At 53.6% G+C, this 20,130-nt stretch overlaps 1 protein-coding gene across 3 annotated transcripts in view; it reads left to right on the forward strand.

Moving 5' to 3' along the window:
• The first annotated feature begins 478 nt into the window (after positions 1 to 478).
• The window catches only part of YPEL1 (yippee like 1), a 29,429-nt gene continuing 9,777 nt past the window's right edge, over positions 479 to 20,130 (forward strand). For 2 of the 3 annotated variants that reach the window (XM_081113582.1, XM_081113580.1), the window contains exons 1-6: positions 479 to 633; positions 9,565 to 9,791; positions 12,406 to 12,655; positions 17,161 to 17,204; positions 17,909 to 18,017; positions 19,039 to 19,262. In XM_081113582.1, the coding sequence (XP_080969708.1) occupies positions 12,539 to 12,655; positions 17,161 to 17,204; positions 17,909 to 18,017; positions 19,039 to 19,128 (360 nt within the window). In that variant the 5' untranslated portion in view covers positions 479 to 633; positions 9,565 to 9,791; positions 12,406 to 12,538 and the 3' untranslated portion in view covers positions 19,129 to 19,262. The remainder of the gene's footprint in view (positions 634 to 9,564; positions 9,792 to 12,405; positions 12,656 to 17,160; positions 17,205 to 17,908; positions 18,018 to 19,038; positions 19,263 to 20,130) is intronic. The other variant, XM_081113581.1, reaches the window with a different exon arrangement.

Consider the following 20,130-nt stretch of genomic DNA (forward strand, 5'->3'; position numbering starts at 1 on the left):
AGCTGTGAGCCCATCACGTCCACGGCCGGTCCACGCGCGCGGAGAAGGCAGGCTTCCTGGGGCGCAGCTCCACGCCGCCACAAAACCCTGCGAGGAGGCGCCCAGCCCGGGCCCGCAGGCGCCTGCGCGCGGCGCTCTCCGCTGAGCTCGCCCCGAGTCCCGCCCCGCCCCGCACGGCCCGCCCCTGCGCCCCCCGCCTCCACGGACGGGCTCCGAGGCCGCGCTCGCAGGACCGGCCAATGGCAGCGCGGCGCGCCCCGCGGCACGTGCGCCCCTGCCCCGCTGGGGCCGAGCGCGAGCCGCCGAGCTCCCGGGTGCGGAGCGCGCAGGGCGGGGGCGCGCTGGCGGGGCGGGGCGCGGGCGGTGTGCGGGCGGGGCGCGGGCGGCGCTACGTGCTGATTGGCCCGCACCGCGCTCCGAGGCCGTTAACGGCGGCGCGGCGGGGCCGGGGCTCCAAAACAAAGGGCTGGCGGCCCGCGGGGCGGCGGCGGGAGGATGCCTCGCGCCCTGCGGAGGTGCCAACGGCCGCAGCGCGCCCCGGGCCGCGCCGGCGCCGCGTGAGAGCCGAGCCCGCGCTGACCGAGGCCCGGGCCGGATGGCACTGCGGGCTGGGGCGCGGACCGCCGAGCGGCCGTGAGTACGGGCGGGCCTGGACTCTGTGGCGCGGGCGGCGACTTCGTGGCGACCCGAGGCGCCGGCGGCTGCGGGCAGGGCCGGAGCACCTGTTGGGCGTCCCGGCGGGCAGGCGGGGCGCGGACGGCCGCACCTGTCGGTGTTTTCCTTCTGATTTGATGGTTCGGTTTGTTGGCGTTGGGTTCGCTCCGTGTGGGGGCAGACCCCGAAGCCTCATCTTTGGTTTGGCCCCCGCTTTCTCCCCCACCCCCACCCCAGCCATGAAAATATGTCCAGAGGGAATGGACCCCATAATAATAGGCTTTTCCCTCTTTAAAATAAATAAGTCGCCATTGGGGAGGAGAGGGAGGACAAAGAGGTCTCCGAGGTTGGCTCCGAAAAGGGGGCGTTTTCAAGTTGCCCACGCAGAGCTCGTGACTCGCAGGAAGCCCTCCGCGTTGGTTCACCACTTGTGGCACGAGGCCCCGTGAAAGCGGCCGCAGACGCCTTTGCGTTGGAAACCCGCTCTGCGGGGCCCCCTTCCCCCGCCCCCCTGAGAGGGGCATCTTCTGGTGTCCACATTACGTGCCAAGTTTTAGGGTGGGAAGAAGGCGAAACTCCGTTTTAGATGGACGGTGGCCCCAGGAGACATCCATTTCGCCACCCTCCAAGCCTTTTCCGTTCCGTTGCATTTCTTTGTATCCAAAACACACACACACACACCCCTTACCCTGCGATGCCTTTGCCAAGAATGTTATTTTTTCCACCAACCAGGCCCCGCGCCTACAGTCCCCGAAGCCTGCAAACAAGGCTTGCCTCCCCGGGGGAACCTTCCCCGAGCTTCACCTGCCCCGGCTGCCTCTCCGCCCTCACCTGCGCGCCCTCCCGCCTCTGCGCGAGTGGGTGTTCGCGGAGCAGGTGCTGAGCTCGCTCCCAGGGGGATGGGCTTCCTTACCCCGCGCCGGCCTCCCCTCGCCTGGCTGTGGCCTCTGGGGCACAGCAGCGCACCTGGGAAGGATGCTCTTACCGCCGCATCCTGGACCTTCACGCTCCGTCCCCTGGCGTCACAGGGTAAGGGGGCTCCACTTGTGGGAACCCTCGGAGCGAGGACCCGGGCAAACTCGTGTCTTCAAACGACCGTGTAGCCCAGGGTCTGGCCTGTGTTGGGCACTTTAAAAAAAATAATAATAATAATAACTGAATGATCTTCATTAGGAATCTGAGCAAAGGTCTTTCTGCTTTTTAAATGAACTTCTTATTTTGGAATAATTTTAGGTTTACATAAAAGTTGCAAAAATAGTACAGGCCGTCCCAAGGCGCCCCACCCCCCGTGCTACCATCCTCCAGTGCGTGGTACATTTGCCAGAATTAGCTACTGACGCGGGTACATTAAGTCAAGTCCAGACGTTAAGCCTTTCTGTTTCTGAAGCAGGAAGGTTTGCAGGGCTCTTGACGTGGAGCGCCCTGCTCCCGTGATGTCTGTCTTCGCGCGGTTCCCTGGGGACCGTGGGTCAAGGGGCAGGAGTGCAGGGGGCGAGGGGCCGCCACTGGCCTTCATGTCTCCTTCTCCCTGGGAGACGGACAGGAGGCGTCTGCCTGCTTTCAAACCGGATCTCCAGCCCAGCTTCATTGGGTTTTGAATTTTAAGAAAGTGGTTAGGTCTGTTAATCGGCAAAACCTCTAGAGGGGGGATTTTGACAAGAGATGTCAGCCGAGGTTGGAGCACGTTCTGCACAGCCAAGTCACTGGGGGGCCAAGGCTTCTGGGGAGGCAGCCTGAGCTCCTTTCTGGAAAGGAGTCAAGAGGATGACATGGGCTCGGGGGCGGCTGGGAGACATGGTGACAGAGACGGAGGGGGGTGCGGGGGGTGAAGAGGGGGGAGCCCTGCGGGAAAACCTGGCCGCGGCTGAGAGTAAAATAGAGATCCTGGGCCCACCCACCCGCTGCCCCGGGGAAGGGACCCCAGAGCCAGGGTTCCCTGTTGCGGGGGGGCGGAGGTGTTGGGCCGAGCTTGCCGACTGAGCCAAGCTTGTGGGTTCCCTGGACCACCTAGCGAATTGCGTAGTAACCCCATTTTACAGATGAGGCAGCAGCGCGGCCACCACACTCGTGCCACAGTGTGCTGGAGCCTCCTTTCAGCCTTGCCCCCCCCCCCCATGCCCGGGGGCCAAACCTCACCTGCTGGCTCCCTGGTGCCACCCGGCTTCCCAGCGCCAACACTCTCTCCCCCCAGGCACCAGCCCCTGCCCATCCCTCTCTGCATTTGGGGTTTTTCCCGTCCCTTGCACAACACAGGGCTTTGAATGTTTTATTTAGCATTTTGGTGACTAATAGTTCAAGGTTACCAGCCTCTTTCCTCTTGCTTCAATCCGGTCTTTGGGGCCGGGGCCGAGTCCCTGGTCCTGCATCTCCCCTTCTTAGCCAGGAAGCAAGCGACCTTTGCTGGAATGTCCCGAGGCCACGGCGGGAAACTTTGTTACTAGTGGGAGGACTGAAGGGAATGTATTGAAGGTTCTTGGAAAGGAAAGGCTCAGCGCAAACTCAGGAATCATGGTCCCGTGGGCGGTGCAGGAACCCAGCCCCTCGGGCCCGGGGGAGGCAGGGGCAGCGCGGTGCACAGGGGCCGAGGGGCTGTATCCGAGGACCGCGCGGAGGTGGGAGGACTGAAGGGGGAGTCTCCTCTCCCTCCCGGGCCCCAGGGTCCAAGGCTGCGGCTCCCGAAATGTGGAGAAAAGCTTTTTATCCCCTAACGAGGAGGAGGGAAGGCCGTGTGCGCCACAGGCAAACGGTACCTGTGCTGTCACACCTGTTGATGTAAATCCTTCCAGGCCTTCCCCTGCCTGTGTGTGCAGGTGCCACGCACGAGTGAGTTTGAATGTTCAGCATATACACTTGGTATCAAAATCAGAAGTTAACCAGCCCGGCCGGCGTGGCTCCGTGGTTGAGCGTCGACCTGTGAACCAGGAGGTCACAGTTCGATTCCCGGTCAGGGCACGTGCCCGGGTTGCGGGCTCCATCCCCAGTGTGGGGTGTGCAGGAGGGAGCCAGTCAATGATTCTCATCATTGATGTTTCTGTCTCGCTCCCTCTCCCGTCCTCTCTGAAATCAATAAAGATATATATTTTTAAAATCATGAGTTGCCAAAGGAAGACAGTGAAAAGGAAGTGCCTTCCCTGTCCCCCGTCCCAGCCGGCGTCCCACTTCGCATCTATTTCTGGTTCACGTTTATCAGCACCTTTGGCCTGTCTCTGGGTTAGACTTGAGGTGGTTCCTAATCTTGTTACTACAGGCAACATTGTAACCACCGTTACCAGTTACATTGCACGCGTGCAAGCCCGGAGGTGAATGCCTGGGTGGCCACTGGGTCCAGGGGGTGTGCCCCCGGGAGCACCCAGCCGGCTGCACGCAGCCTGTTCTCGCAGGTTGAAGGCAGATGAGATGTCAGGTGCCTTTGATTTGCACCGATGAGTAGCGCTCACACCTGTCTGCAGGCACCATGGTCCAGGGCGGGGGTCCTCAAACTTTTTTTTTTTTTAAATATATTTTATTGATTTTTTACAGAGAGGAAGGGAGAGAGATAGAGAGCCAGAAACATCGATGAGAGAGAAACATCGATCAGCTGCCTCCTGCACATCCCCCACTGGGGATATGCCCGCAACCCACGTACATGCCCTTGACCGGAATCGAACCCGGGACCCCTCAGTCCGCAGGCCGACGCTCTATCCACTGAGCAGGCCGACACTCTATCCACTGAGCCAAACCGGTTTTGGCCTCAAACTTTTTAAACAGGGGGCCAGTTCACTGTCCCTCAGACCGTTGGAGGGCCGAACTATAGTTTTAAAAAAAAAAAACTATGAACAAATTCCTATGCACACTGCACATCTCTTATTTTGAAGTAAACAAACAAAACGGGAACAAATACAATATTTGTATTTGCATGTGGCCCGCGGGCCGTAGTTGAGGACCCCTGGTCCAGGGGATGGACTGGCGTTGAATCCAGCCCCCCAGCTTACTTACTGTGCAGTGTTGGCGGATTGATTGACCTTTCTGGGCCTCAGTTTCCCTGTCTGCAGAGTGGGACCAAGAACACTCATCTCTCAGGGCTGCTGCTAATTCCTTTGATTTTCGTGAAGTCGTCCGCTTAGGATGGGCCGGCCTGGGCTCTGAGGCTCTTTGGGGGCGTCTGCGTTTCCTTTTCTGTGAGGGGTGCGACCTCCACGCATGCACCTGCCTGGCGTTCTGTGCTTCCCGGACTCTGCCGGACACAGCACCGTGACGGGGGCCGGTTCCCTCTGGTACCGACAGCCCGCTTCCTTGCCGGCCGCCTCCTTCCTGCTCACGGGGAGGTGGAGGCCTGCGACGAGCTCACCTGCCAGCACGGTGACGCTGTGCTGGGAGGAAGAGAAAATGGGGGGGAATAGAGAGCTAGGGGGTCTCGGGGCCTGTGTCCTATGGCGTGAGGCCCGGCAGGTGGAGAGAGGGAAGGGAGCCCTCGGCCCTTGGGCAGCTTCCATTCTGTCCTGTAATTGTCAGAGCTCTTTGGTTTGGGGGTTCATTTCTCAAGGTTTTGTCTTTAGAATTGTGGTGACGGCACCATATGGACACAGGCCTGATTCACGTTCTCTTAAAATACTTACACGTGCTTGTTGTAGGAGAGAAACTTCTGGAATCAGAATATTGTTTTTGCTCTAAAAACTGACCCCACACGAACATCTTTGGGGGGAGGGTGGCGGCCCTCCCTGCACGGGGGTTGGGGGGGGCGTGATGCCCTGGGCTGGACGCGGCACTCGATGCATTGCCGTCGGTTACTCACAGGCGGTTCCCGAGCCCAGGAGGGGGCCACTGGTTCAAAAGCCATGAGCAGTGTTTTGCCACTAAAGGGTCCTAGACCCGAGTGACGCGCCTCTGGCTGATCCAGGATTCCTGCCTCTCGCCCCTTCACGTTTTGCTGTCGAAGGAGGTCGAGGAAGGAGAGGGGATAAAACAGAAGTTTGTTAATTTAAGGCTCCTGGTCAGGGGCATGTACCTCGGTTGTGGGCACATCCCCAATAGGGGGTGTGCGGGAGGCAGCTGATCGATGTTTCTCTCTCATCAATGTTTCTAACTCTCTATCCCTCTCTCTTCCTCTCTGTAAAAAAAAAATCAGCCGAAACCGGTTTGGCTCAGTGGATAGAGCGTCGGCCTGCGGACTGAGGGGTCCCAGGTTCGATTCCGGTCAAGGGCATGTGCCTGGGTTGCGGGCATATCCCCAGTAGGCAGGAGGCAGCTGATCGATGTTTCTCTCTCATCGATGTTTCTAACTCTCTATCTCTCTCCCTTCCTCTCTGTAAAAAATCAATAAAATATATTTTTTAAAAAATCAATAAAATATATATTTCTTTAAAAAGTGGTCAGCCCTGGCTGGTTTGGCTCAGTGGATAGAGCGTCGGCCTGCAGACTGAAGGGTCCCGGGTTCGATTCCAGTCGAGGACATGTGCCCAGGTTGCGGGCTCGATCCCCAGTGGGGGGCGTGCAGGAGGCAGATGATCAGTGATTCTCTCTCATCGTTGATGTTTCTATCTCTCCCTCTCCCTTCCTCTCTGAAATCAATAAAAATGTATTTTTAAAAAAAGAAGGGAAGCCGAAACCGGTTTGGCTCAGTGGATAGAGCGTTGGCCTGCAGACTGAAGGGTCCCAGGTTCGATTCCGGTCAAGGGCATGTACCTGGGTTGCGGGCACATCCCCAGTGGGAGATGTGCAGGAGGCGGCTGATCGATGTTTCTCTCCCATTGATGTTTCTGACTCTCTATCTCTCTCTCCCTTCCTCTCTGTAAAAAATCAATAAAATATATTTAAAAAAAAAAAAAAAAAAGAAGGGAAGTCAGAACAAGTCTGCTCCTTCCTCGCTGGGCAGCCCTGGCGGGGGAGCGGGGGTGGGCTGATGTGTCCGCGTGGACAGTGGGCACGGGGTGGGAGGGGAGCAGCCGGGGCTTTGCCAGCGGGGCTGGTGCAGGTGGTGTCCGAGGTGAGGCTTACCTTTGCGCCCTCCCTGAGGCACTCGGGGAGCTGGTCAGAGAGAATTCCGAACGGGCCCAGGAGGCTGGAGCAGCAGGTAAAATCTGATAAGATGTATTGGGGCCTATGTGATGCTTTTGTGAGAACAAGATCTCAAGGTCTGGGCAGTTCTAAATGTTATTACTCAATGTTATTCTTGCGAAATGTTAAAATGTAACAGTATTTTAACATAGCACAGTATTTTGCAGAGCAGCTATAAACAGGATGAGCTTGACAGGAACCCAACAGATTAATGTAACCAACGGCAAAGAAGAAATCAGTCTGTAATTAACCAAATAGTATGAATAAGCGATAGCTCAGCCTCCCTCGGTGGGACAGGTTTGGATATGAATCCTTCGACCTTCATTTGCTGCAAGGACAGTAATAAAACTACCTGGTGACAACCAGATCACCTTTTTTAAAAATATTTTTTTATTGATTTCAGAGAGAAAGGGAGAGGGAGAGAGAGAAACATCAATGATGAGAGAGAACCATTGATTGGCTGCCTCCTGCACGCCTCAGGAGGATCAAGGCAGCAACCCAGGCATGTGCCCTGACCAGGATTCGAACCGTGATCTCCTGGTTCATAGGTTGATGCTCAACCACTGAGCCACACCAGCCGGGCCAGGTTTTCTTCTTCAATAGGACACCCCAAGTGGTGAACCCCTTGAGTTTGGTAACACTTGATTGGTGAAGTCCTTGATTCTTAAGAAACCCAAGGGGAAAAATTCAGGATGGGCACATGATTCAATGGCAGCTAGTGGGGGTGGGAGGATGGGGAGTGGGTTTTTTCTGGAATTACTAATTGGGAATATCTATATAATTAGGCTTGTTCAGAAATACCTTAACACTTGGTTGTGAAGCCCATATATTGGAGAAGGAAACAGGCTTCATTTTATTTTATTTTTTAATATATTTTTATTGATTTCAGAGAGGAAGAGAGAGGGGGAGAGAGAGAGAAGCATCATTGATCGGTTGCCTTCTGCACGGTTTCGAGCCCACAACCCGGGCATGTGCCCTGACCAGGAATCGAGTTGTAGCCTGCTGGTTCACAGGTGATGACATTGAGCCACACTGGACACACCGGCCGGGTGTAACAGGCTTCATTTTAGAGGGTAGGTGTGGGTGTGGGCACGGGCACGTGGCCCTTGTGTGGAAATTTCCTCCGCTGCCGTCTTGTTGGCTGGCTTTCTCTGTTGGGAAGTGCGATAAGCTGTTAACTTTTTATTATGGCATGAAGTGGGATCTGCCTTTTTCTTTTCCTGGATACACAGTTGTCCACCATTTTTTATGTCTGTTCTTTCCCAGTGAGCCAGTGTCCCTTCTACTACAGCTGGTGTCCTCCTAGGATCTACATAGATCTCCTGAGCTTTCTTTTATGTCACATGACCTGGTTTTGTCCCGAGCCAGTCCTATATAATAAAACGCTAATATGCAAATCGACCAAACAGAGGAGCGACCAGTCGCTGTGACACACACTGGCCATCAGGGGGCAGACGCTCAACGCAGGAGCTGCCCCCTGGTGGTCAGTGCGCTCCCACAGGGGGAGCACCGCTCAGAAGCCGGGCTGGTGGCTGGCGAGCGCAGTGGAGGTGGTGGGAGCCTCTCCCACCTCCTCAGCAGCACTAAGGACCCCTCGGGGGTCCCGGACTGTGAGAGGGCGCAGGCCGGACTGAGGGTCCCCTCCCCCCCAGTTCACGAATGTCGTGCACCAGGCCTTTAGTATCACATACTTTATTTAAAAAAAAATTTTTTTTTTTTTTAATTTTAGAGCGGAAGAGGGAAAGGGAGAGGCAAAGAGAGAAACATGGATTTGTTCCACTTTTTTATGCATTCACTGGGTGCTTCTTGTATGTGCCCTGACTAGGGATTGAACCCACAACCTTGGCGTATTGGGACAATGCTTTAACCCAAGCCAGGATCACACTCTTCTTTTTCTTAACACTCACCCGAGGATATGTTCTTTATTGATTTTTAGAGAGAGAGAAGGGAAGAGAGAGGGAAAAGCAAACATTGATCAGTTGCCCCTGTACACATCTCAACTGGGAATTGACTGGGATCAAACCTGCAACCTAGGTATGTGCCCTGACCAGGAACTGAATCCACACCTTTTGGTGGACGAGACGATACGACACTGCAACTGCCTGAGCTGCCTGGCCAGGCCGGGACCACACTCTTGCTGACTCTGGGGGACAATGACAGGCTTGGCTCTCTGGCCGACTCTGGTAGAGAACATGCTCCCACCCATCTTGCTCTTCACCAGTTTGGGCCTTTTGATGTGACGGGTTGCAGGACAAATAATATAATAATCAATAAATGACATAAGAATAAACTGAGCCCTGGCCGGTTTGGCTCAGTGGCTAGAGCGTCGGCCTGCGGACTGAAGGGCCCCAGGTTTGATTCCGGTCAAGGGCATGTACCTTGGTTGTGGGCACATCCCCAGTAGGGGGTGTGCAGGAGGCAGCTGATCGATGTTTCTCTCTCATTGATGTTTCTAACTGTCTATCCCTCTCCCTTCCTTTCTGTAAAAAATCAATAAAATATATATTTTTTTAAATAAACTTTTGTGTACTCACAACTGTAAACCTACTTTGGCCCCACCCTGTGTATCTTTTTCTCTGCTTTTACTACTTTAACTTTTTTTTACTGGCTGATGAGAGAGAAACATGGATTTGTTCCACTCAGCCGTTCATTGGTTACACCTTGTATGTGCCCTGACCGGGGATCGTGCCTGCAACCTTAGCAGTCGGTACGCCGCTCTGACCAACGGAGCTACCTGGCCGGAGCGACTGCTCTATAACTTCTTTACTGTGAACCACATCGATCCGAGAAATACATAGAGCAGTGTGTACTGTTGGCAAAGAACTACAAACCATGCATCTGTGTGGCCAGCGCCCTTTCCGTGTCCTTATGTCTAAGGTGCGTCTCTTGCGCAATGAGGAGCTCGAGATGAGTCTTGTGTTCTGCTCAGCCTGGACCCGGACCGCCTGACCCTGGTGCGCGTGCGTTCCCTGCGGGCACCGAGGGACCCGCTGGACTCTCGCTCCCTCCCCGGTGCTTCCTGCTCCTCCTGCCGTGTCTTTTCCTCTCCGTTCCTGCCTCCCTTGAGGATCACCTGTTATCGCTCCCGGGTATTTCCTTCACAGGTTTGGAAGTTTATACACTTTTGTTCTTAGAGACGTTTCATCAGAAATTACATTCTCCTTAATTTACTAGAATCTAAAGTATTTTGGGGGCAATACAAGGGCTCGGACATTTTCCTTTGACTTTTCACCCGACTGTTGTCATGTATCATAATCCTATCTTTTTAAAGCTCCGCAAGTCATTGTTCTGTTTACCCACAGATTTACCATTTTCTTTCTTTTTTTAAAATACATTTTATTGATTTTTTACAGAGAGGAAGGGAGAGAGATAGAGAGTTAGAAACATCGATGAGAGAGAAACATCGATCAGCTGCCTCCTGCACATCTACTGGGGATGTGCCCGCAACCCAGGTACATGCCCTTGACCAGAATCGAACCCGGGACCTCTCAGTCCGCAGGCCGACGCTCTATCCAATGAGCCAAACTGGTTTCGGGACCATTTTCTTTTTCTTTCTTTTTTTTTTGGCGGGGGGGGGGGGTGGGGGGGTGGCTTAAACAACAGAATTTTTTTTTTTAGTTTTTTTTTTTTAATTTAAATTCTTTATTGTTGAAAGTATTACATATGTCTCCTTTTTCCCCCATTGACCTCTCCCCACGGCTCCTGGCCCCCAGCACATGCCCTCACCCCCTCCTGCCTGTGTCCATTGGTTACGCGCATATGCATGCACACAAGTCCTTTGGTTGATCTCTTACCCCCCTCCACTCCCCCACCTCCCCACCTTCCCTCTGAAGTTTGACGGTCTGTTTACTTGGCATTCCCTCTTTCAGAGTTGTTTTTCTTCTGTCTGAAGCACGTCCTTGAACTTTTTTAGTGATGTTTTGCTGAGGTCAAGCTTTTTAGTTGTTGGAAGATATCATTTCCCAAATCCTTGAAAGATGTTTTCGCTGAGTCTGGAATTCCGGGATTGCAGTTATCTTTCAGACCCTGAAAGGCCCCTTTCCCTACTGCCTTCTGGCTCCATAGGTTTCCTTGGGAAGGTGTGTGTTGAAAAGTAATTTTCCCTCCTCTCCTGGATTCGAATAAGGCTCCCCCCCCCCTTTTTCTTTGGTTTCTGCAGTTTTAGTATGTGGCCAGGTGTGACTTTATTTATTCCACTTGGAATTATTGGACTTCTTGTCTGTGGTTTGGTGTCTTTCTTCAATTCTGAAAAATCCTCAATCTTCCTTTCTTCACAGATGACGCCTCTGCCCTATGTTCTTTCCCTTTACTTTCTGCAGATCTACAGGCGTGTCTGTGCTTTTGGTGTCATCCAAGAAGTCAGTGCCAAATCCAGTGTCATAAACATTCTTGCTATATGTTATTCTAAGAGTTTTATTTCTTGCATTTATGTCTTTGGTGGACTTTGAGTTCATTTTTGTATACGGTGTAAGGCAAGGGTTTAACGTCATCCTGCTGTACGTGGTGTCCAGTTTTCCCAGCGCCATTTGTTGAAAAGACTCCTTCCCCACTGAATGGCCTTGGTGTCCTTGTCGAATCATTTACCACGTACAAGGGTTTCCTTCTGGACTGATACCGACTAATGACTGGTGGCTCCCGCCCTGGCCAGCGTGGCTCAGTTGGTTGGGCGTCCTCCCGTGCGCTGCAAGGTGCTGGTTTGATTCCCAGTCAGGGCAGGTATCTTGGTTGCAGGTTCGATCCCCGGCAGGGGTAGTGCCGGAGGCAGCCGGTCGGTGTCTCACTCTCACATTGATGTTTCTCTCTCCCTCCCTCTCTCCTTTCCTCTCTCTCTAAAAATTAATTTTCAAGATATTTAAAAAAATAGTGGGTCATGTATTCATATATGTCGTGGTGCTTTGAGTCATTCATCCCGTGATTTGGGGCAGGATGTTTCCCGTGCTGCTGTCCCCTCACTCGGACGGGAACCAAGGTGGCTGATGTTTTCTTTCACTTTTCCTGAAGCCACACACAGTAGACATGTGGCTGATCAAATGTTTTTCTCAAACTTTTTGTATGTAAAAGTAGTTCACCTGCCACACTCAACACAATTTAGAATGATTAAACAGTGATTAAGTATTAGTATTTTTTAAAATGTATTTGTATTGATTTCAGAGGGGAAGGGAGAGGGAGAGAGAGACAGAAACATCAGTGATGAGAGAGAAGCATGGATCAGAATGCCCCACACGGGTGATCGAGCCCGCAACCCGGAAACGTGGCCCGACCGGGAATCGAACCGTGACCACTTGGTTCATAGATCAACACTCACCCACTGAGCCCGGCCGGCGGGCTTAGCTTTCTTTTCATGTACAATCAATACGGCAGGACTGGATCCTCAACCTCTAGTCCTGCCCATCCCCCATTCTTTTTTTTAAATATATTTTTATTGATTACAGAGAGGAAGGGGGAGAGAGAGAGAGAGAGAGAAAGATCAATGATAAGAGAGAATCATTGATCGGCTGCCTCCTGCACACCCCCTACTGGGAATCAAGCCCGCAACCCGGGCATGTGCCCTTGTCCGGAGTTGAGCCTGGGACCCTTCAGTCTATAGGCCGATGCTCTAACCACTGAGAAAACTGGCTAGGGCCCACTCCCCATTCTTCAGAATGCACGCATCCTACACACACCTTGCTGCTGAATTTCATTCTCCGTAACGCACTGTTTGTCCTGACTTACTGCCAGGTCGAGACGTTTTCCTCTGGCCCCAGCTGTGTGGACAGGGCCACACGCCCCCTGACCCACCACGGCGCTTGCGTGCATATTCCAGTGCTGCTTCTGTGAGAGGCCCGCGCCCAGCGAGCACTGCCCCGCAGACATGGTGAAAATGACCAAGTCCAAAACCTTCCAAGCTTATCTGCCAAACTGCCACCGCACGTACAGCTGTGTCCACTGCAGAGCCCACCTGGCCAATCACGACGAGCTCATCTCCAAGGCAAGTGCTGTGTCCGGCGCCGGGCGGGGCTCCTGAGCCGAGGACCGTCCTGACGGGCAGGTGGAGCGGGAGCCGGCGCCGGGCGGCCTCCTGGCTGCGCTGGGTCCTAGTCCGAGCCTCCGGGCGGCGTGGCTGAGGCCTGTGCGTGATTGTGCGGCCGCCACGGGCTCGCGATCTCCACACCGTGGGTGGGCGGGGCAGGCGGCGGCGGGGACTCCGGGGTCACCACGACCCAGAGGGGTCATCACGACCCAGAGCAGTAAGATGAGTGTGAAACCGGACACGGCGAGGGCACCAGGGAGCCCAGGAACCTGGGGAAACGGCTGAATAAGAGACGTGGGGCCCTTTAAACCGGGCGGGGGGGGGGGCCGGGAGGGGGGAGGCCCAGGAAGGAGGGAGGGGAGGCCCAGGAGGGAGGGGAGGCCCGGGAAGGAGGGAGGCTCTGGGCCTCACAGGACCCGAGAGGCCAGCGCCGTGACGGGTCGGCCCTTCGCTCTCACTGGGTCACTCTGAGCAGCTTGAGCTGCAGTCAACCCCTGGGCACAGGCAGAGCTGTCCACACGGAGCGGGCGGGCGTGTTCCCTCCAGAAGCAGTGAGGGCCCCCCCCACAGGTCATGACCCCTCCCACCCTCACAGGTCATGACCCCTCTCACCCACCCTCACAGGTCATGCATGACCCCTCACACCCTCACAGGTCATGACCCCTCCCACCCTCACAGGTCATGACCCCTCCCACCCTCACAGGTCATGACCCTTCCCTCCACCCTCACAGGTCATGACCCTTCCCTCCACCCTCACAGGTCATGACCCTTCCCTCCACCCTCACAGGTCATGCATGACCCCTCCACCCACCCTCACAGGTCATGACCCCTCCCACCCTCACAGGTCATGACTCCTCCCACCCTCACAGGTCATGACCCCTCCCACCCTCACAGGTCATGACTCCTCCCACCCTCACAGGTCATGACCCCTCCCTCCACCCTCACAGGTCATGACCCCTCCCACCCTCACAGGTCATGCATGACCCCTCCACCCACCCTCACAGGTCATGACCCCGCCCACCCTCACAGATCTGTTTCCTGGGCCACACGAACCTCACGCTCTTCTGAAAATAGTCCGTCAGGACGTTGTTCCTTTCAGGAATCCCCTCCTAGGCTTCTTGTTTCGCTCGGTTAGAAGAGCATGTGTCCTCTGTGCTTTAGGGAATGATGAGAGGAGGTCTCCTTTCCGTCCATGATCGGAGGTGACGGTTACACAGGGCAGTTTCTCTCTCTCTGCTTCTGCGGCCCCTTCGTCCAGGCAGAGGTTTCCGGTCGCAGAGCCGCTCGGGGCCTCCCGGTCGGGCCGTGTCCCTGCTGAGCGCCTGGCCCTGAGCAGGCGTCCTCCGTGGCCCACGATGGCGTCCGCCCTGAAGCATCGGGCGGGTCAGTGAGGTGGCCAGTCGGAATCTGAGCTGCTGCTTCCCCAGAACGCTGAGCCGAGAAGCTGCTGTGAACTTCGGTCCAGGGCAGAGGCCTGGGGGGCGGGGAGCAGTCAGGACACTGAAGGAGCCTTGTAGGAGGAAAGGCTGCGGAGAAGCTGAACTCCTCCAGCTACAGGCTGCCCAGAGGTGTCGGACTCGTGTCTCCCCTCCCCTCCGCGATTTTCAGCCTTTTCCGTCTCCTGGCGCACGTCAGCTCATGACCAAAGCGCGGCGGCGGCACGCCAAAAATGGTTTTTGCCGATCTGACAAAAAATAGAAATAATTTTGATTCATTCACACTAGACCGCCGTGGTGGTGGCGGTTGTCATTGCTTAACGTGATGATCTGAGGAGCAGGGGCCAGTGCCCCTGACGGAGCAGCCAGGCACCCGTGCTTTCAGAACCCTCGCGGCACCGGCTGAACGTCGCCGTCTCCCGTTGTTCCGTAGCGCCCGTCGCGGAGAGCAGAACCGAATCCACGCAAGGCGGAGGCCGTCCTGACAGGATCACAGCCTCTGGGTCCATCTGTTTTGTTTTGTTTCTTATATTTTATTGAATTTTCACAGAGAGGAAGGGAGAGGAATAGAGAGCTAGAAACATCGATGAGAGAGAAACATCCATCAGCTGCCTCCTGCACACTCCCTACTGGGGATGTGCCCGCAGCCAAGGTACATGCCCTTGACCGGGATCAAACCTGGGACCCTTCATTCCGCAGGCCGACGCTCTATCCACTGAGCCAAACCGGTCAGGGCATCTGGGTCCATCTGTGCGCTGACAAGCAACCCCGACCCAGGAAGCCCGCCGGTGAGGCAGGTCTCGTCAGAGGCAGCCCCGTCTGCAGCCACATCGGGCAGAGCGCTGTTTTCGTCAAGTTTTATGTATCATCTGCGGCTACCTTGGTGCCACCACAGAGTGTAAATGGCCCCACAGCCTAAAACATTCATCTGGCTCTAACTTACAGCAGTTTGCAGAGCCCAGCTATGGTCAGACTGTGGCTTTAATTTGAACCACAGATCTGATCACACCTTTGATCCAAATCCTGTGTCAAAAATGAGGATCCAGCCCCAGCTGGTTTGGCTCAGTGGATAGAGCATCGCCTGCGGACGGAAGGGTCCCAGGTTTGATTCCGGTCAAGGGCACATGCCTGGGTTGGGGGCTCAATCCCCAGTGTGGGGTGGGGTGTGTGTGTGTGTGTGGGAGGTAGCTGATCGATGATTCTCACTCATCATTGATGTTTTATCTCTCCCCTTCTCCCTTCCTCTCTGAAATCAATATATATATATATATAATTTTTTAATTTTTTTTTTTACACAATTTTTTTGAAAACCCAAGAGGATAGTATTTAAAAAAAAAACCAAGGATTCACAAAATAGGTGAAAATTCGGAAAATCAGTCTAGAAACTTGGAAGCCGATAGGGATGTGTGAAAAGTTTTTATGATGAATCTTTAATTGAACATAAATAATATTCCTCATTCTAAGAAGCTACTTAAGGGAAGACCCCTTTTTAAGTCTGAAAGCTGTATATTTAAATCAAAACACGGCTAGTCTCAGGCTGGGTTTTGCTTCAGTAACAACCCCAAATCTGTGGCTTAAAATGAAGGTTTATTTATTTATTTATTTATTTATTTATTATTTATTTATTTTTTAATCCTCACCTGAGGATATGTTTTCTGTTGATTTTAGAGAGGAAGGGAGAGAGAGAGAAACATTGATCGGTTGCCTCCCCTATGCACACGGAGATCGAACCCACAACCTGGGTATGGGAATTGAACCCACCATCTTTTGGTGAATGGGACGCTCCAACCAACTGAGCCACCCAGCCAGGGCTAAAGGAGGGTTTGTTTCTTGCTCAGGTAAGGTGTTCATCATGAGTCGGCCAGGGCTCTGTAATTAAACATTAAAGTGATGTGTATGTATAAAGGAGTTCCTATCCCAACTCCATTCCTTAGAGTAATCACTTAGTAATTTGGTGTGTGTTGTCTGTTGTGTGTGTGTGTGTGTGTGTGTGTGTGTGTGTTTGGGGAGGGGGTTCTGTTTGTTGTGTGTGTCCATGACAACACATTTTCACTTTAAAATAGAGCTCACGACACGTCATTTCACAGCTCTTCCTTCGCTTAGCAGTATTTTATGCCCACTTTCCAGCCCACTCATACCGATCTGTTCCTGTCACCCTTTTGAAGTGCCTGAGCCCGGGTGTGAAGTGAATTCATTTGTTTGCTCGCTTATTGGTGGGTTTTTCTTTTTTCTTTTTTTCTTTTTCCAATTACACACACTCTGATGGTGACCATTCTTGTCACATATCCTTGCGCACTCAAGCTGATCTGTTCTTTACAGTCAATTCTGAGAGTGGGTTGCTGGCCATTCGGTCTGTGCCTTCCACATCTTGATATGGTCACCTTGTGCTCCAGTCAACCTTCCTCACGGTCTTTTGAATTAGTGCCAAGTGACAGGCAAAGAAACCAAGACGGTGTTCTTGCAGGGGTTTGCATTTCGCTGATTATTTTTGTGGTCCATCTCTTCTGTTGGGTCATTTGAGCCTGGCACCAGACAGCCGAACCTCAAGCTGAGTCTGGGACTGACCTGATCTATCCGGGAGGCACTAACACCCCATCCCGCCTCCTAAGTCATCTTGGGATGATCAATATGCTATGAGCTGCTTCTTAGCTTGTAACACTCCCGGGGTGAGCTGTCCTTTCCTCCCAGGAGGGGCCACCTTGTGACTGTTCATTTCAGTGGAAAAGCATGAAAACGCCCCCTTGCCCCTAATATCTGACAGATGTGGTGCATCGGAGTGAGTGAGGACCCCTGGCAGCCCCTGTGGGGCTCTGGGAAGCCATGACTCCCCCCCAACCCCCTGCTTTTGGGAAGATCTTGTCCTGCTCCAGGCCCTGAGCTCAGCCCCTCACGCTCTGCCGGCAGCCCTTCAGCTCGTGTGCCCATCCGTGACCTGAAACACGGCTCCTCCACTTTCATTCCAAAACTCGAGACTCACGTCACCTTTGCCTCGTCACAATCACCTGTAACACTTCGCTCTTCTTTCAGTCCTTTCAGGGAAGCCAGGGGCGCGCCTACCTCTTCAATTCTGTGTGAGTATCACGGCCACTCGGCCGGGGGCTGCTGTGCTCGGTGCCCGATCCCAGGGGTCGCGTCGGTGCCTGTTGAAGCACTCGGTGCTGGAGTTCAGTGCTCCCAGTGCCTAGCCCAGCCGTGGGCAAACTACGGCCCATAAAACTAAAAAAAAAAAAAGACCGTCCCCTTTTATGTCATGATGTTTACTTTGAATTTACATTAGTTCACACAAACACTCCATCCATGCTTTTGTGCCGGCCTCCGGTCCAGTTTAAGAACCCATTGTGGCCCTCGAGTCAAAAAGTTTGCCCACCCCTGGGCTAGAATGACCGGTGTCTCCTACATGATCTTAAAGAATTCTCTCTCGTCTTGAGAGTTTCGGGAAGGCATGCGGTTCTGAGGGATCAGTCTGCACACATGCTGTGGTTTCCTTCCCGTTTGGGGGTGGGGGGGTTGAGTGTTGCTACAGCAGCACTGTGCTACCTCCCAGAGCCTGGCCCGTCCTGGGGAGATAAAAGGTGGTGCCTTCTCCTGAGAGGTGGTGGTGGGCAGGGCTGGGGGAGGCGGGCAGTTACAAACATTGCTGCCTGTCTGGTGACCAACTGCCTCAAGAAATCACCACCAAGGGGGTGGTCCTTCTTGGGGGGGTCGGGGGTGGTGGTGCGGGGGGTGGGAAGGCCTCAGGGGGCAGGTCTCCAGCACCGGCTGCTCCCTCCTGCAGGGTGAACGTGGGCTGCGGCCCTGCCGAGGAGAGGGTCCTTCTCACCGGCCTGCACGCCGTCGCAGACATCTACTGTGAGAACTGCAAAACCACGCTCGGGTGGAAATACGTGAGTGACCACCTTGTTCTGACATTCCAGAGAACACACAGATGTACTACGATAAATAAGACATTTACAAATGGAAACAGAATTTGCAAATACGTAGATCTCCCCCGGAAGTGTAATCCTATCAGAGTTCATTTTTCTTTTAAATATATATTTTTATTGATTTCAGAGAGAAAGAGAGGGAGAGAGAGAAACATCAATGGTGAGAATCATTGATCGGCTGCCTCCTGCATATGCCCCCTGGACTGGGGATCAAGCCCGCAACCCAGGCATGTGCCCTGACCTGGAATCGAACCATGACCTCCTGGTTCATAGGTCGATGCTCAACCACTGAGCCATGCTGGCCGGGCAAGAGTTGATTTTTTAGAATGTTTTTATTGCTTTCAGAGAGAAGGGGAGAGGAAGAGAGAGGTAGAAGCATCAATGATGAGAATGATTGATCGCTGCCTCCTGCATGCCATCCTGGTTTTCTTCGTCAGGGCACGGCTCTCCCTCCTGGAATTCTCGATCGTTGCTGTGTCCCACGTCCCCATCAGATATGAGGAGACACAGTGCCCAGCACAGAGGAGAGCTTAGTGAGGCCTGCACATTCCCCCGTCCGTCCCCCTGCTTGGCCCATTCCATCCCTGACCACCCCGGCCCCCAACAAAGGGCCTTCGCTCCCTACAGCATCTCTGAACTATGCCCGGGCTCCCAGTGCAGTCACCTGCGCCCTCCTCTTGCCTGGAGTCCCTGGAAGGAGCATCTCGCTCCTCTTCCTCCTCCCAAATTGCCCTGCACATGGCAGGTGCTCAGTTAACAAATCGGAATTCCTGTTTCCCTACAAGTTTAACTGTAACCTGATGCCACAGGCACAGCAGCCCTGTGCTGCCCTCAATGGGCTTGTCACCCGAGACAGACCCCCGCCATGAGCCCGTGCAGGGGACGTCTGGGGAGACTCACTTACTTTCTCTGCTCAGAGTGCAGCGAAGTTGAGAATGAAACAGTCTTTCCTGAAACCTTCTGTTTCTACTTTCTCCCCAAGGAACACGCCTTTGAAAGCAGTCAGAAATATAAGGAAGGGAAATTCATCATTGAGCTTGCCCACATGATCAAAGACAATGGCTGGGAGTAAAGCGAAGGCTTCCTGTTCTCTTCCGAATCCTGTTTGGCGAGAGACTTTATTGGAATGGAAACACAGGAGCGCCCTGGATGACTATTTCTTGAACTTGGACCTTGCAAGCCTGCCTCTGCCGGCCGTTCCCGTGGGTAAGGCTCCGTTCAGTCTGTGTCCTCTTCCTGTGTGTGGTCGTTTCAGAGACGTTCCGGCGACCCTTTTCTAGTGGCTCCAATCCTAGAGGAAGAACTAACCAGCTGGTGGCTTACCTGTCTAGTTGATACCGTCTAGAACCTGTGACTTTAAGATCAAGTTTGGCTGCTCTTTGACAGCTGACAGAAACGAGCCGAATCTACAGACCATGGGGACAGGGCCTTTAGAGCAGGTTCACCCCTGTCGTTTAGGACAGTGTTATAGCCCACTTTTTTCCTAATTTGCAAAATTACAAATTGGTTATTTCTCTTGCAAATGAGCTGTTAAGTCACAGTGCTCATTTCAGAATATTCCAGAAGCAGTCAAATCTGTACATGAAGGGTGTTTTTCTTAGCCTTGTTCAAAACCAGAAGATACCACTGATCACATTTTAGGTGAGCTAGAAATAGAGAAATGTGTTCAATGGAACATCCTGTTTATTTAAGCCAATAGCCTCCTTATCTAGGAATCAAGTGAACCAGTTGTTGGCAAAGACTGACCCAGGGCCTGCGGGCGCAGCTGTGCCAGGGCCAGGTCCCGGACCAGGCTCCGGAGGTGGGGCTGACGTGAGGCAGGCACGGAGCAGCTGGTCCATGGAGCACTAGTTTAACACACTGGACTGAGTAAATCCGACTTCCTTTTCTACTCTGATGTACTTGAAGAAAAATAATTATTTTTGCATATGAAAGAGGCCGGAACTAACAGGATAAACTTTCAAACTTGAGATTTGGTAGATTGTTTTTAATGTTTTCAGAAAAGGTTAAAGTTGCAAGACAGGTTTAAACGTTATAATGAGATGTTTGGCTTGCCCAGCGGGTCGCCCTGCCC

The sequence above is a fragment of the Myotis nattereri genome (assembly GCF_964212035.1).
Source record: "Myotis nattereri genome assembly, chromosome: 19".
Lineage (NCBI taxonomy): Eukaryota > Metazoa > Chordata > Mammalia > Chiroptera > Vespertilionidae > Myotis > Myotis nattereri.